Genomic DNA, 15,034 nt, shown 5'->3' with positions numbered 1-15,034 from the left:
AAGCTTTTCCTCACAGTTCCTTTCCAGTTGCTCCAAAACAAACCAAAAGAGTTAGGTCAGCGCCCAGATTGAAACCACCTCTGAGTAACACCAGCTTCCATCCTTTGCACCAGCAGACCTGGGAGGCTCTCCTCAGAAACTTGTTCCCCTTCCACACACAGTTTTCTGCCTTACAGAGCAAAGGGCAGATCATCTAGGCTCCCTCCGGGCCCCGTGAGCCTGCCTGGGCTGTGGCGAGGGCTCCCTCTGCTGGACACTGGAGAGGTTGTAGACCGGCTGTCCACGAGCAACAGATGAAGGAAAGGGAGAGGGGCTCAGGCTGATCAGCCAGCCCAGAGCTTGAGGTCAGTCACTCCTCCTCCTGAGTCCCCCCATCCCATCCCTGAAGGCTGGCCCCATGGTCAGAACAGGACCCATGGTATAAAAAGCACTTGAAGCTCCTAGTCACAATTTTGGTCCACAACACTCCCCCAACACACACACACTCACACACACACTCCATCCAGGCAGAGCTCCTCCCTAAAAAGGAGTCCTAAAAAGATCTCCAGGACTGCCTCTGTCTCTACGGGACTTCTCTCCATAACCTCCCCTAGCTGAGCGATGCTCCTTTCAACTTGATTTTCCATGGCAGATGTCTTGGAGGTAATCTGCCCAGGGTTCTGGGCCTGAGTGACTTCTCTGACCTTCCATATTTCCCCCCTGCCTTTGTAACTTGCAGGTCTCCCTTCCCCTCCTGCAGTGACCCCCACACTCTCCTCTGAGACACCATGTTCAACTCGATGACCCCACCACCAGTCAGTAGCTATGGCGAGCCCTGTTGTCTCCGGCCCCTCCCCAGTCAGGGGGCCCCCAGTATGGGGACAGAAGGTCAGTACATATACCAGTCCCTGGACTTTGACTACTGGCAGATCTCTCACCCAGCCCCAGGGGTCCCTCTTCTATCCCATTCGTTTCCCATATACAAAAAGATTTGAGGTCCCATGCCATATGGGACTGGGCCTTACTTGGGGTTTCAAGATGGACTGTATGTGCCCTTCATTCCCATGCCCCATCCCAGCTGTATCTCTTTCCTAGGACTGCCAGGCCTGCCCTTCTGCCATCAGGCCACCCTCATGCCCGGCCCCCACAGTTATGGGCCAGCCAGGGAAGCCAACAGCTGCGCAGAGGGTGAGGCCTCAGGCAACCTGTCTTTCCTTTCTGCCCCTTTGGGATTTGTCCTGAGGGAGAGTGTTGGAGGGCAGGGGATCTGCTTTGGAAAAGGAAATGCCTAGAGATGGGATTAAGCAGTCAGAGCATGATCAGAAGGTCACAGATGAGGTCAACAGGGTAGAGTCTAGTGTTTCTTTTTGCTGAGAGTCAGTCCTCATGGGTTGGATGCCTGAGGGGCCTACTCCTTTATCGTATCTACCTCCCCTGTTTCCTGCTCCAGCGCCACTGTTTCCTCCTCCCCGGAGTGCAGTCAAATTGACCAAGAAGCGGGCACTCTCCATCTCCCCTCTGTCAGACGCCAGCCTGGACCTGCAGACAGTTATCCGCACCTCGCCCAGCTCCCTCGTGGCCTTCATCAACTCACGCTGTGCATCTCCGGGGGGTTCCTATGGTCACCTCTCCATCGGCACCATGAGGTGCAGACAGCCTCGAGCTAAGAGGCCCCTAAGACCCTGCCAAACCCCATTAGAAGCCTCAAAGCCTTCCAAACCACCTGATCCTCTTTGAATCCTTATCATTTCAAAGGTGTGGAAGTCCTCTTCAATACTTTCCCTGGGCTGTCTCCACTGTTTCCCATACTGTCTTCCAGAAACCTTCCAAAGAGCCCAGGAACTCCTGAGGCTTTCTGAGACGACAGTCCTAAATGATTGCCTCTCCTCCTCCTCCACAGCCCATCTCTGGGATTCTCACCCCAGATGAACCACCAGAAAGGGACCTCGCCTTCTTTTGGGGTCCAGCCCTGTGGTCCCCATGACCCCACGCAGGGTGGGATGATGCCGCATCCTCAGTCCCAGGGACCCCTCCCAACTTGCCAGGTGAGAATCACCTGATTTCCCTCAGTTCAGGGTGGATGGGTGGTGGGCTTTTTCTTTTAGAGGAAAGGCGAAAGAATAGAGGATGTCAAAGTTTTCAGTGCCAGAAAAATAAAGGAGTATGGATGCCGGGGGTTGACTCCTTGAGGTTCTGTCAGTCTCTTCCAAGTGAGATCCCACCTTTCTCTCACCCCATTCACCAGTGCAGTCTAAGGAGGAAGTCAAACTCAGGGGTTGCAGCTGCTAGGGTGGGACACTCAGGGCTGGAAGACTTGGCTGGGGTCCCTTTTCCTCCTCCCACTTCTGTCTTCGTCATCCTCACCTTCCTTTGGGAAAGCTGAAGTCTGAGCTGGGTGTGCTGGTTAACAAGTGCCCGGAGGAGCCCTTGGAAGGTGATATGTCCAGTCCCAACTCCACGAGCACACAGGTAATGGGGAGCGGGGGGCTTTACTTCTGGAACCTGAACGAAACAAAAGCTGTCACCAGGTGACCCTAGGGTTTTCTCTCCTACCCTAGGATCCACTGCTGGGGATGCTGGATGGGCGGGAGGACCTAGAGAGAGAAGAGAAGCCTGAGCCTGACTCTGTGTATGAGACTGACTGTCGCTGGGATGGCTGCAGTCAGGAATTTGACTCCCAGGAGCAGCTGGTGCATGTGAGCCCTGGGGGGTAACAGGAATGCTGGCTGGAGCCTGTAGGGCATTCTGGGTGGGACATGGTGGAGTCAGGCTAAGGGCAGGGGGTCAAAGATGGAATACCCAGTGGGTAGGCAGAAACTCAGAGGAGCTGTAGCTTTGATTAGAAGCGGGGAGGAACGGAGATGTGGGCTCTGATCTTCTTCCTGCCTTTTCTTTCCCCATGACAGGAAGTCATGGAGGGATATGGTGGGGTGGGGAGGTCAAGAGAAGGTCTGTTCTGGATCTCAGGGGCATAGGGAACCTCGGAGAGCCTCTGCATCTTCTCCCTCAGCACATCAACAGTGAGCACATCCATGGAGAGCGGAAGGAGTTCGTGTGCCATTGGGGGGGCTGCTCCAGGGAGCTGAGGCCCTTCAAAGCCCAGTACATGCTGGTGGTGCACATGCGCAGACACACGGGCGAGAAGCCACATAAGTGCACGGTGAGGCACCCCCTCCCCAAGCTCAGGGTCCTTTCCTAAATCAAGGCTCCCCACAAAGGCAGGGGCCAATCTGACTTTTGCCATCACAGGTCCCTTCCTCCACAAACATTTAAAAATTGTGTTGTATAGACCACATAGGTATAAAGATGAACATATTGATGTAACATGTTAGAACACTTTCTAATTTTTTTTCCCCCTTTTTTTTTTTAAAAGAAATTAAAACATTTTTGTGGGCACCAGACAGTACAGTGGACCTAGGCACTGTGCTCGCAACTTGGGTTAATGGAGAAGCCCTGGACTGAGGACACACACCAGGATGACCCCATCTTAACACAGTCTGGGCTCCCCAGGCAGGGAGATGTGCTCTGACTTGATCCAGAGCGCTCACTGCCTCATCTCCACATCCCTGCAGGCAGAGTGCCTCCAGCTACTTCTGTCCCCTCCGCTTTTGCCTACCATTGTCCCTGAATTTTGGGAATTCTATAGTCCCAGCACTCTCCCATCTCCCCCGTCCTCCCCTGCACGGCATAGCATGTGAGATCTCAGTTCCCCAACCAGGGATTGAACTCAAGTCCCCTGCATCAGAAGCACAGAGTCTTAGTCACTGGACCACTAGGGAAGTCCCACGCTTGAATTATATTCTCTGATGTATGTCCCTTTTGAGATTCAGGGTTCCGCTAATCTCCATGTCCTTCTGTCTGAGAGCCATCCTTTGACCCCATATCCCCTAGTTTGAGGGGTGCCGGAAGTCATACTCACGCCTGGAAAATCTGAAGACACACCTGCGGTCACACACTGGTGAGAAGCCATACATGTGTGAGCACGAGGGCTGCAGTAAAGCCTTCAGCAATGCCAGTGACCGAGCCAAGCATCAGAATCGGACCCACTCCAATGAGGTGAATGCCCCACTCAGGAGACCCTCCTCCCCACTTACAGACGCCACCTACTTGGGAGCTTCCCCCATAAGAAACCCCTTAGCTCAGCACCCACTTCACAGAGGTGAGTTCCCCTCCACCTGCATAATTCACCCAGAGATTGTCTTTCTGAAACCAAGAATTTCCACTTACTATCCCTCCCCCACCTCTAACCAAAGGGCTAAGCTAAAATAGACCCATTCTAACTAGGGTACCTTCAACCCCTGAATTTATGAGGCCTTACAGCCCTGGGTTCATTCCCTCCCCTTTCCCAGGCCTATCCGCTTTCCTAATCTTCCCCTTGATCCGTTCATCCTTTACTCCAAGGGCCCTACTCTCCTTCCTTCCTTGGGTGCTATGCGTTCCTCCCTGAGTCCCCTTGTCTTCACTTAACGCCACCACTTTTTCCCATTTCCTGGCATTGTCCCGGTTTGATTCTTTTGCCTGCTTTCTTCACTCTCCACTCAACAGAAGCCCTACGTGTGTAAGCTCCCTGGCTGCACCAAACGCTACACAGATCCCAGCTCGCTCAGGAAACATGTCAAGACAGTACACGGTCCTGATGCCCACGTGACCAAGCGGCACCGAGGAGACGGCCCCCTGCCCCGGGCACCGGCTCTTTCCTCAGTGGAGCCCAAGAGGGAGCGGGATGGAGGCCCCATTAGGGAGGAGAGCAGACTGACTGTGCCGGAGGGTGCCATGGTGAGGCAATGCCCTGCCTCCATACCTCTGCCTGCCCTGCCGACATCTTTCTAGCCCCTTCCAACTGGTCCATCTCCTTCTATGCTCATCTCTCTTCTGTGGCTGGTCCCCAGTCCCTTATCCGAGTGTTGCTCCTTAGGCTACCTCAAATCTAGGGATTTTACTGTAATTAGTGCCTGGGTCCAACCAGCTCATATAGAAATTAGTGTATTATTTGAGGCCTTCTACCAGTATAATTTCAGGTACGCCTCAAAACAACTTCATGAGAAGGGAACTTACTCTTGTCATTTTCAGATGAAGAAACGTAGAGAAACTGTCCAAGGTTATAGAGGACCAATTGGAGCTGAGGTAGTCTAGGTTCTTTTCTAGGAACTTTCCCCTAGTTCACCCGTGTCTTTCCCTGGATCAGCCCTCTCTATACCTGTAAGCAGCCACTGGGACACAGGCTCTAGCCACTCACCAAGTTCAAGGAACTGTGGGGAAGGAGAATGGGCACCACCTTCAGCCCTGCTCTTCCCCACAGAAGCCACAGCCAAGCCCTGGGGCCCAGTCGTCCTGCAGCAGTGACCACTCCCCAGCAGGCAGCGCGGCCAATACAGACAGTGGTGTGGAAATGACTGGAAATGCAGGGGGCAGCACGGAGGACCTGTCCAGCTTGGACGAGGGGCCTTGCCTTGCGGGAACTGGGCTGTCTACTCTTCGCCGCCTTGAGAACCTCAGGCTGGACCAGCTACATCAGTTCCGGCCGATGGGGCCCCGGGGCCTCAAACTGCCCAGCTTGACCCACACCGGTGAGTGAAGGGTGTGGGGCATGGTTGCAGGGCTGAGATCTGGCCCTTCTCTGAGACTGGAAGGAAGACTTCACCTTTCAGGGCTGCTGTACAATTAGAAAAAGGTCCCCTTTCCTCAAGATACTTTTCTTCCATCTATCAGAAAATTGTTGTCTTTTGAATGCTGTCCCCTTTGATTGTGCAGTGTACAATCTGTAGGACTGTTCACAGCGACCCTGAATCTCTGATGACCCAGAAGCAAAAAGGGAATGGGAGGAGGGGAGAGAACTGAGTGGCTAGAGTTAAGGAGCCTTCCCTGGAATTCTGGACAAGGCTTCCCCTTGGGAGAGGCAGGGTGAAATTCAGAGGGCTCCCTGGCCAGCCTGTCTTTTCTTGCAGGCACTCCTGGCTCTCGCCGTCTGGGCCCCTTGGTATCTCTTGACCACCGCAGCAGCAGCTCCAGCAGTGTCAGCTCAGCCTATACTGTCAGCCGCCGCTCCTCCCTTGCCTCCCCTTTCCCCCCCGGTTCCCCACCAGAGAATGGGGCATCCTCCCTGCCTGGCCTCACGCCTGCCCAGCACTACCTGCTTCGGGCCAGATATGCTTCAGCCAGGGGAGGTGGCACCCCTCCCACTGCAGCACCCAGCCTGGATCGGACAGGGGCTCTTCCTGCACCTCCCTGGAGAAGCCGAGCTGAGTATCCAGGATACAACCCCAATGTAGGGGTCACCCGGAGGGCCAGTGACCCAGCCCGGTCGGTTGACCGCCCTGCCCCAGCCAGAGTCCAGAGGTTCAAGAGTTTGGGCTGTGTCCACAGCCCCCCTACAGTGGTAGGAGGACAGAACTTCGATCCCCAACTCCCAACCTCTGTCTACTCACCACAGCCCCCCAGCATCACTGAGAATGTCTCCATGGATACCAGAGGGCTACGGGAGGAGCCAGAGGTTGGGACCTCCATGATGGGCAGTGGTCTGAACCCCTATATGGACTTTCCACCTGCCGATACTCTGGGATATGGAGGGCCTGAGGCGGCAGCAGCTGAGCCTTATGGAGCTAGAGGGCCCGGCTCCCTGCCTCTTGGGCCTGGCCCACCCACCAACTATGGCCCCAGCCCCTGCCCCCCGCAGGTTCCCTATTCTGAACCAACCCCAGAAACATGGAGTGAGTTCCCGTCCCACTCTGGGCTCTACTCAGGCCCCAAGGCTCCAGCTGGAGCCTACAGCCAGTGTCCTCGTCTTGAACATTATGGACAAGTACAAGTGAAGCCAGAACAGGGGTGCCCCGTGGGTTCTGACACCACAGGACTGGCACCCTGCCTCAATGCCCACCCCAATGAGGGGCCTCCACGCTCACAGCCTCTGTTCTCCCACTACCCACAGCCTCCCCCTCCCCAGTATCCCCAGTCAGGTTCCTATACCCAGCCACCTCCTGATTATCTGCCTTCAGAAGCCAGGCCCGGCCTGGATTTCGAGTCCCCCACTCATTCTACAGGACACCTCAAGGCGCAGCTTGTGTGTAATTATGTTCAGTCTCAACAGGAGCTGCTGTGGGAGGGTGGGGGCAGGGGAGACCCCCCAGTCCAAGAACCTCTCTATCAGAGTCCCAAGTTTCTGGGGGGTTCCCAGGTCAGCTCAAGCCCTGCCAAGGCCCCAGTGGCCACATATGGACCTGGCTTTGCACCTAATATGCCCAATCACAAGCCGGGCTCCTATCCTACCCCTTCATGCCATGAAAATTTTGCAGTAGGGGCCAACAAAGCTTCCCATAGGGCAGCAGCACCACCCCGACTTCTACCCCCACTACCAGCTTGCTATGGGCCCCTCAAGGCAGGGGGCACCAACCCCAGCTGTGGCCATCCTGAGGTGGGCAGGCTGGGAGGGGGCCCTGCCTTGTACCCTCCTCCTGAAGGGCAGGTATGTAACCCTCTGGACTCTCTTGATCTTGACAACACGCAGCTGGACTTTGTGGCTATTCTGGATGAGGCCCAGGGGCTGAGTCCTCCCCCTTCTCACGATCAGAGGGACAGCTCTGAACACACCCCACCTCCCTCTGGGACCCCCAACATGGCTGTGGGCAACATGAGTGTGTTACTGGGATCCCTGCCTGGAGAAACACAGTTCCTCAATTCTAGTGCTTAAGGAGTGGGGGACCACAGATCCACATTTCCTGAGGGGTTTCCATCCCCACGAGGAAGTCCGGAGGAGGAGCCATAGCCCCCTGGGATGCCCCAGGGATGGGGGGGTGGGCTGGGGCTGTACACAGTCTAAATATATTTGGGGAGGAATTTGATAATGACACTGTTTCCTGATAATAAAGGAACTGCATCAGAAAGAGCCCTGCTTTATACTGTGATTATCTGGGGGGAGGGGTGATGGCCAGAAGCTAGAGAAGCAGGGGCTAATCCAGCCACCTTCCTCTTTAGAGAAGTTTCCTCATCCTAACCCAGGCCCTCAGCTCAGACTCACAAAGGTGGAGACGGCCATCTGGGAGACAGGATTTAAAGGGATGTCCTCAAAACAGAACAACCCCCTCCCTCGCCCCCACCAAAGGCTACCCAACAGAGATCGCTGGAAATACGTTTTCTCTTCTTTGCCCCAGTCAGGGAAAGACTCTGGTGAAGTTGGTGAGCATCAGCTGGACGACCTGCCCAGGGTAGAGGACATGGGCCACTGGATCCGATGTCTCCTGCTCCGGCCGAAATAGGGTTGGTCCAAACACAATTCCCAGGTTGTGGGGGGTCATGCGGTTCTTGTCTGAGTGTGCTATCACCCTGTGGGTAAAGGCCAAGAGACGGGACCATAGTACAGCAGCTTTGCCACTTTAAATAAATCTAACCCATCAAAGGTTTGAGGACGAATCCACTTTGGGGCCCTTCCATGCAGTAGCTGAAGAAAACCAAGGAAAGAACCAGGGGGACAGAACTGAGACCAGCGGAGAAACCTTCAGGATTCAACCTTCAGGACGCAACCTAGGATATACCCGCCTCTTCCCAACTTCAGAGACTGCCCCTAGAGTCCTCTCTGCTCATCATCTGGGAGGTTTTCATTCAGATGGCTATCCTCTCTCAGAGGTCACTGCCCAGCTCTGCCAAATGTCATCCCCACTGTCCCAGTTAAAGACAAAGGCAGAAGGAAGGTTAGATTTTTCCTTATTTCTCTCACATCATCCCTAGACTTGTCTTGTTCCCTAGTTCCTCATTTGATGCTGACAGCAAAAAAGGTTTCGACCCTGGCAATATATCCTCGGCACAGAGTGCCTATTTCCTCAATGACCCACTAACTTTCGGTGTTTCCCTGCCTTCACCCCATCTGAACACAGAGTCCCGGCTGCAGGCCCCACCCCACCCTCCCCTGACATGAACAAAGATATTCAGTCTTCCTGACCTGCATAAATGCTCCAGGAGGTACCGCAGAGTGTCATGGTTGGGCTTTGGCATTGAGCTTATTAATTCTTGTATTTGAGCGAGGCACTGTTCTGATTCAGTGAGGGCTAGAGAGAAAGAGTGACAGGAAGGGCATGGGAGTGAGGTTAGGAAAGGTGTTAAGGCAGAGTGGGTAACCTCAGTATCCTTTCTGGTGCTTGGGGAAGACATCATTAATCGATCATGGCTTTCTTTTTCACTGAGTCCAATTACAATCTTAGAATTCTTTTTTAACTCAGCCCTCTAAACACTCACACATACGAAACTGGAGTGGGCACATTAATTGAAAATTAATTTCCATCTCTGTATTCAGGCTGGGACAGAGGAGTGGAAGGAAACCTCTTCTCTACTCTTTTATCACTCATGCCTCCCCCCCGCCCTCCACCCCGTGTCAAGGCTATTGCCCAAAGCTCCCATCCTTTACCAATGGCAGCACGAAAATCGGGCAGCAGTAGTGAGGGCACCAGAGGCTGGGGTAGCTCCCTCAGAAAAAGTTTCAGGGCTCCCGTGATCACATGGATGTCATCCCATTCAGCACTGTCCAAATCTAATCGGCCTTCTGGAAGGAAAAGGAGGTACAGAGGGGCTCAGGGCTCAAGAAGGGTTACAGGGACCCAGAGACTAAGAGATCAGGAGTTTAGGGAAAGATCCAGTGAAGACAGACCATGGAGCACCTAGGGGGGTCCACAGTGGGGCAGAGATCGGGATGAGAACAACCCCCCACCCCAGGACCAGGACATGGGGGAGCCACAGGGAGCAGGGATGGTATGGAAGACTTTTAAAGGTTGGAGGGGCCTTCCATGGAAGTACCTTGTCCTGGCTGTTCCGGAAACATGTACCTCCCATCGGAAGTGATGGCCCGCTCTACAACAAGTAAAAGAAATCAAGAGCTAAGACATGTAGCTCCAGCCAGAAGACCTCCCCGGTTCTGCCAGCTCTCTCACTCGGACCTTTGGGTTCTGAGACATGAAGTTCTTAGTACCACCACCTGCCCACAGCCTTCTCACCTCTGTCCACCAAGAAGCGAAGCTTCTGGACCACTGCCAAGTTCCCGCTCACCCGGTAAATGCCATCCACATCCAGACCTGGGAGATGAGGCAGGAAGCAGATAAAGATTCTTGATCTAAAATGTGTGCTGGTGAGGGTGGAGAAACAAAGGGCACACAAGGGTAGGGGAGGTGGGGCTTTGGCCGGTTAGAAGGAGGAGACTCTGGGAAAGTGACCTCTCTTGTCCACAGCAGCAATGCAGAGCCGCACAAAGCTGGGCACAGTGTCTCCCTCCCGCTGGCACAGTGACTCCAACTGGCAGCCAAACACCTGGTCTGGGGAGACACAGAATGAGGTGGAAGCCAGTGACTGTGTCACCCATGCGGGCTCTTTCCAGCACAGGTCTTCATCCCAAAGCTGGGCTGGCTCTCCTGCCTGCCTGAGCAAGGAGTACACCCCCTCCCCGCAACAATCAGCTGTAGGGAGCAAGCCGAGGGGAAGTATTGGTCTCAGAAGACCGCTGATCTAGTTCTGGGAAGCTCCACCCTGAGCCTCGCTGAAGTTTTCTCATCCAGGACAAGCTGATGCCCAGATCCAGAATGTAAACAAAAGTGCTTGCAGAAACACTAAAGCAGGCACGAACGAAGGGGAAGGGTCCCAGGCGGTCCAGCCCCCCTCACCTCGGAGCAGACCCCGCTCCTGCAGGGTTTGCAAGGGCGGTCTCTTGGCGATTAGCCGCTTTAGTTTGTTCCGCACACGGTTCTGCTCCGCTGTTTCGGGACACCGACCTGCGGCACCAAGTGCAGCGTGAGAGCGGCGGCGGCTCGAAGGAGAGGGGGAAAAGCCCCCAGGCCCGCCCCTTACTGGAGCTCCGGCGGCCGCCGATCCGCAGCAGAGACTTGGACACTGGTTCCGACTCCTCTTCCTCGTCCTCCCCGGCGCTCAGCTCCTCCAGTTCCGCAGGTCCCGAGCCTGACAAACGCCCCTCCAGGGGGTTCTCTCGATCCTAGATCCGCACCGCAGTGTTAGTCGCTCAGTCGTGTCCGACTGTTTGCGACCCCATGGACTGTAACCCGCCAGGATCGTCTGTCCTTGGGATTCTCCAGGCAAGAATACTGGAGTGGGTTGCCATGCCCTCCTCCAGGGGATCTTCCCAAACGAGGGATTGAACCCGGATCTCCTGCAATGCAGGCAGATTCTTTACTGTCTGTGCCACCAGGGAAGCCGCACCGCAAGATGGGCCGAATCCGAGGTGGGAAGAGAGCCAGGAGAGAGCCATCTACACCGCCGACCCGGCTGCTGGGGTCCCCTACCTCCCAGGCCTACCCTCTACCAGTAGGCCACTGTGTCCCTCATCCATGACCCCTGCATCCTACAGTTCCTCCTCCACTCCTTCTGCCAGCCCACTCCCACCCGTCTCACCAGGCGCTCGATGACCGCCCGCAGCGCGCTGTGCCAGGCTCGCAGCTCAGCCTCCTGGTCAGACTGCAGCAGGAACTCGTGGCCCGGGACCGTGCGGATCTGAGAGGCCCGCGGGGAAAAGCAGGAGGGGGTCAGCGGGAAGGAGCAAGAAAAGCAGGGAAGCCCAGCGGGGAAACCCCCGAGTGGGAAATTAGGGGCGCGCCCTCGGGGCTAGTGCGCATTGGGTGGGGGAGGGAAGGGGGGAATGAGAGGGCGGGCACTCACGTGCAGGACGTGGCGGCGGCTGGACAGGTGGCGGCCGTGGGCCAGGGCCGCCCCCCGCAGGTCCACGCTGCTCTCGGGCCGGCTACCCGCTGGTCCCTGGCAACGAGGGGGGAAACTGAGGCCAGGGCGCTGCTCCCCTCACTGCCTCCCTCTCACCCGGAGGCCTGCGAGGACTGGTGACCTCGCCCGCCCCACCTCCGCCCCCGCAGCTGGCCTAAGGTGAGTAGAAAGGGTGCCGGAACCCCTCCAGCTTCCCCCTGCGCCCCTCCCTCACACTCACCCAGGCAGTGGAGGGGGCGGTCGGCGGCGGTTCTCGGTAGAACACCAGGCTGTTACCCGCTAATACCACCCAAGAGGGGCCCCAGTTCTTCCTGCAGGGGCGGTGGTAATAGAGCAAAGGTCACTGAGAGTCACATAGAGGAGGGCCTCTCCCAACCCTCCGCGCTACCCGCGAACCCTCCAGCCCCAGCCCGGGCTGTGTTCCCAGTTCTCACCGGAGCTTGCGCCCGCCCTGAGCAATCTTGGTCATATTGAGCAAGCCCGACTTTTCCACCTCCTGGGAAGTGGCAGGAAGGGACTCAATAAGTCACCCAGCGCCCCCACAGTCACCATGGCTTTCCCCCAGGGGATCTCCCAGGAGTGAGGTCCTTTAAGGTTTGACCGGATGGGTGCTCGGTGAGAGAGGGTACCCAGAGATCACTCAGAAAGAGGAAGGCCTTTCTGCAGGAAGCAAGAACTGGGGGCTGGGGAAGGGAGGATCTTGGCGTTCACAAGGAAAACAGAGACTTACGTGGGGGTCATCTAGGACCGTCGGCAGAGGCCGAGGGCACTGCAAAGATGAAGGCTTGCCGGGGTCCAGCTGGGAGGTGCGTCTGCAGAGGTAGGGTGAACCCTGAGGGAGGGGATTGGAGAAACAGGTGGGGAAACCTTTAACTTAGGAGTCCCTGGCTGTAGAGGGAAGAGGGATGTGGATGTGGGTGTGAGGCAGGGGGTTGCTGGGGTAATGTCTCCAGTAAAGAGAATATCTCAAGTAAAAGAGAAAGTCAAAAAAGATAGCTTTTCTGAATGTGATCAGGAGGAGGAAGGGATCTAACCTGGGAGTCAAAAATCTCTGATGTCTTGGGACCAGATTCTTCGTCCTTTGCCTGAGGCTGCAGGATACCATTGTCCCTATTCAAGGTCTGTGTCCCCTCCATGGAGCCGGGGTTCTAGGGGAAGGAAAAGGTAAAACTGCACCCATCGAGATGCCACCTCCGTTGGCTCTCAAAGCCCTTCTCACAATTTTTTGATTCTTCTAATCTTCCGAGAGTCCCAGTGAGAAAACATACTACTTTGGGGATCAAGAGGGGAAAGGAGGAGACTCAAGGGACAAGGGACAAGCAGGAGGGAAGGTCTCACCGTCTCTCGGGTTCGAGTGTGGCGTGGGGGCTTCCAGGATTTACAGCCAGTCAGTGAATTTATGTAGAAGCAGCGTCCAGAGCTGGGGTCCAAGTGCTGCTCCCAGGCGTCCAGCCTCTGCAGTGGGGGGCACACAGGGTTTGAGGGCGGGGACCGGGGACAGCGGCGAAGGTCCACCAGGTTGCAGTACACAGGGGCCTTTGACATGAGGGTCTGGGGTCTTGCCTGCAAGGAAAGGGGGAAGAAAGAGCCTGTTATTCTGCTGGGCTCCTCCCCAATCTCCTCTCTAACCACCCCCTTCTCTCTCCACCACCATCTTCTCACCACCAGCTCCTGACTGGGTTGACCCAGGTACTGAGGAGGAAACCCTAGTCCCCAGTGGTTGTTTTTTTTCTTATGTTTTTTTTTTTCTTTGACTCCCTCCCTCACAGTCTTTGCTTTTCTCCTCACTTCCTGTTGCCAACTTCCCTCCTCCCCCACCCTGCCCCCACCGGAGGACCTCAGGAAAGGGGAACAGGCTTTTCTCGGTGTGGAGGGAGGGGCAGCGTCCCACCCTCATATCTTCCAGAGTAAAAGGAGATGGAGAGGGGTCAGAAAGCCCTGCTAGCTAGCAGAGTATGAGAGAGGAGGGGCCATTTTTCACCCATTAGTAAGTAAGAGAGAGGTGAGGAGCCAAATCTTCAGGAAGATCAAAGGAGTTACATCTCTAGAGAAAGAAGTTACATCTCTAGAGGAAACTTGCTGGTAACCTGAGCTAGCAAGACAGAACACAGCAAAAAAAAAAAAACCCTGCACTGGGCCAGGAGTCAGGAGGCTGAGACAAGAGAAGCAAAGCTGAGCAGGCCTTTCAGTCCCTCTATCATTTTGTAGTTTCCACATACCCTCAGGATCTTTGCTACTTGCTGTCCTAGAGCTAGAATTCCATCTCTCGTCTCGTTTATTTCAGGGCTGTTTCTCCTTATTCAGATTCAACCTTGTCGTTTCCTCAGAGAGGCCTCCCTAGACCAGTCATCCTTCACCACATCTAGCTTCTTGGTAGTGCTTATTAGTTTAAAAGGCTTTCTTATTTATGTGTTCATCATCCCCATGGGAATCCCTGGAGGGCAGAGATTCTGTCTGTCCTGATTGCCAATGTGCCTAGAACTGAGCCCAGCAGTGACAGTTGCTCCAAAGAGGTGCTATGACTCACCACGTTGGCATCGGTCTCTGTCAGCAAGTTTTCCTGGGAAACGGATCTTCCACTTGGTCCTGCCCGGAAGGGCTTCAGGAGGCTGGGCCTCAAGTTGGTAACACTGACACTTCTACACATTTTAGGGGGAAGGGGAGGAGGCTGCTCCGATGTAGCCTGGGCTCTGCCTGGGGGTTCCTGACACAGGTTCATCTCCTCCAGGGAGCCAGGAAATAACTTTGGCCCTGGAAACAGAGAAATGGGAAGCGTTGGAGGCAGGGTCCCCCCAGGGTTCTTGGCTAGGTCCCCCATCCTGAGGAAAAGAGCAGGAAAACAGCAGGTGGAAAATTACATGAGATCTAGGAGGCTTGAGACTAGGAAGGAGAGGCAGTGGGGACACCATGGAGGGGAGAAGGAGTAGGAGTCGAGGGTCAGCAGAAGCTTGGGGGAAGGAGATCTTTCCAATAATTCCCAGAAGCCAGGGAGGTAGGAAGGCGATGGGGGGAGGACCTACTCACCAGGAGTCCAGAGAGACTGGCTGGGGGTGATGGTCGTTGGGCTGTGGGAAGGGCTAGATTCCTCTATCATGTAGGCAGCTGGGACAAAGACGGGGCGAGAGGTGGATGGTGCTCCCAGGCGCCTTGCTAACCACCAGTCTGAGTTGGTCTTTCGAAGCAGTAGGAATCTGTCTCCTTCAGCCAAAGACACCTGCCGGCCATCTGCCCCAGTGTAAGTGAAGGCATAGAGAGCACAGAGCTGGGATCCCCGAGAAGGGCTTCGGGACCCCAGCCCTAAGTTTCCCCAGGTGCTTGGCCACCACCGGCCCGATAGCATTGTTGTCAATACCAT

At 55.4% G+C, this 15,034-nt stretch overlaps 2 protein-coding genes across 2 annotated transcripts; one reads left to right on the top strand and one right to left on the bottom strand.

Annotated features, from left to right (window-relative positions):
* Nucleotides 1–767: 767 nt before the first annotated feature.
* Nucleotides 768–7,663, top strand: GLI1 (GLI family zinc finger 1). The gene is made up of 11 exons (XM_052640470.1): nucleotides 768–867; nucleotides 1,075–1,167; nucleotides 1,430–1,625; nucleotides 1,880–2,024; nucleotides 2,359–2,448; nucleotides 2,538–2,675; nucleotides 2,990–3,139; nucleotides 3,871–4,035; nucleotides 4,525–4,755; nucleotides 5,279–5,546; nucleotides 5,925–7,663. The coding sequence occupies exons 1-11, from the start codon at nucleotides 768–770 to the stop codon at nucleotides 7,661–7,663; spliced, it is 3,315 nt and encodes a 1,104-aa protein (XP_052496430.1).
* Nucleotides 7,664–8,123: 460 nt separating this feature from the next.
* Nucleotides 8,124–15,034, bottom strand: ARHGAP9 (Rho GTPase activating protein 9). The gene is made up of 17 exons (XM_052640444.1): nucleotides 14,704–15,034; nucleotides 14,207–14,430; nucleotides 13,018–13,242; nucleotides 12,714–12,827; nucleotides 12,410–12,511; nucleotides 12,114–12,175; nucleotides 11,900–11,990; nucleotides 11,620–11,715; nucleotides 11,356–11,454; nucleotides 10,798–10,939; nucleotides 10,614–10,721; nucleotides 10,170–10,268; nucleotides 9,954–10,031; nucleotides 9,757–9,810; nucleotides 9,371–9,505; nucleotides 8,909–9,014; nucleotides 8,124–8,295 (listed from the first exon to the last, which is right to left on the bottom strand). The coding sequence occupies exons 1-17, from the start codon at nucleotides 15,032–15,034 to the stop codon at nucleotides 8,124–8,126; spliced, it is 2,238 nt and encodes a 745-aa protein (XP_052496404.1).

This window comes from Budorcas taxicolor, chromosome 5, assembly GCF_023091745.1.
Source record: "Budorcas taxicolor isolate Tak-1 chromosome 5, Takin1.1, whole genome shotgun sequence".
Classification (NCBI taxonomy): domain Eukaryota; kingdom Metazoa; phylum Chordata; class Mammalia; order Artiodactyla; family Bovidae; genus Budorcas; species Budorcas taxicolor.
Note: the sequence above shows the minus strand (reverse complement) of the source record. Positions and strands in the feature narration are given on the sequence as shown.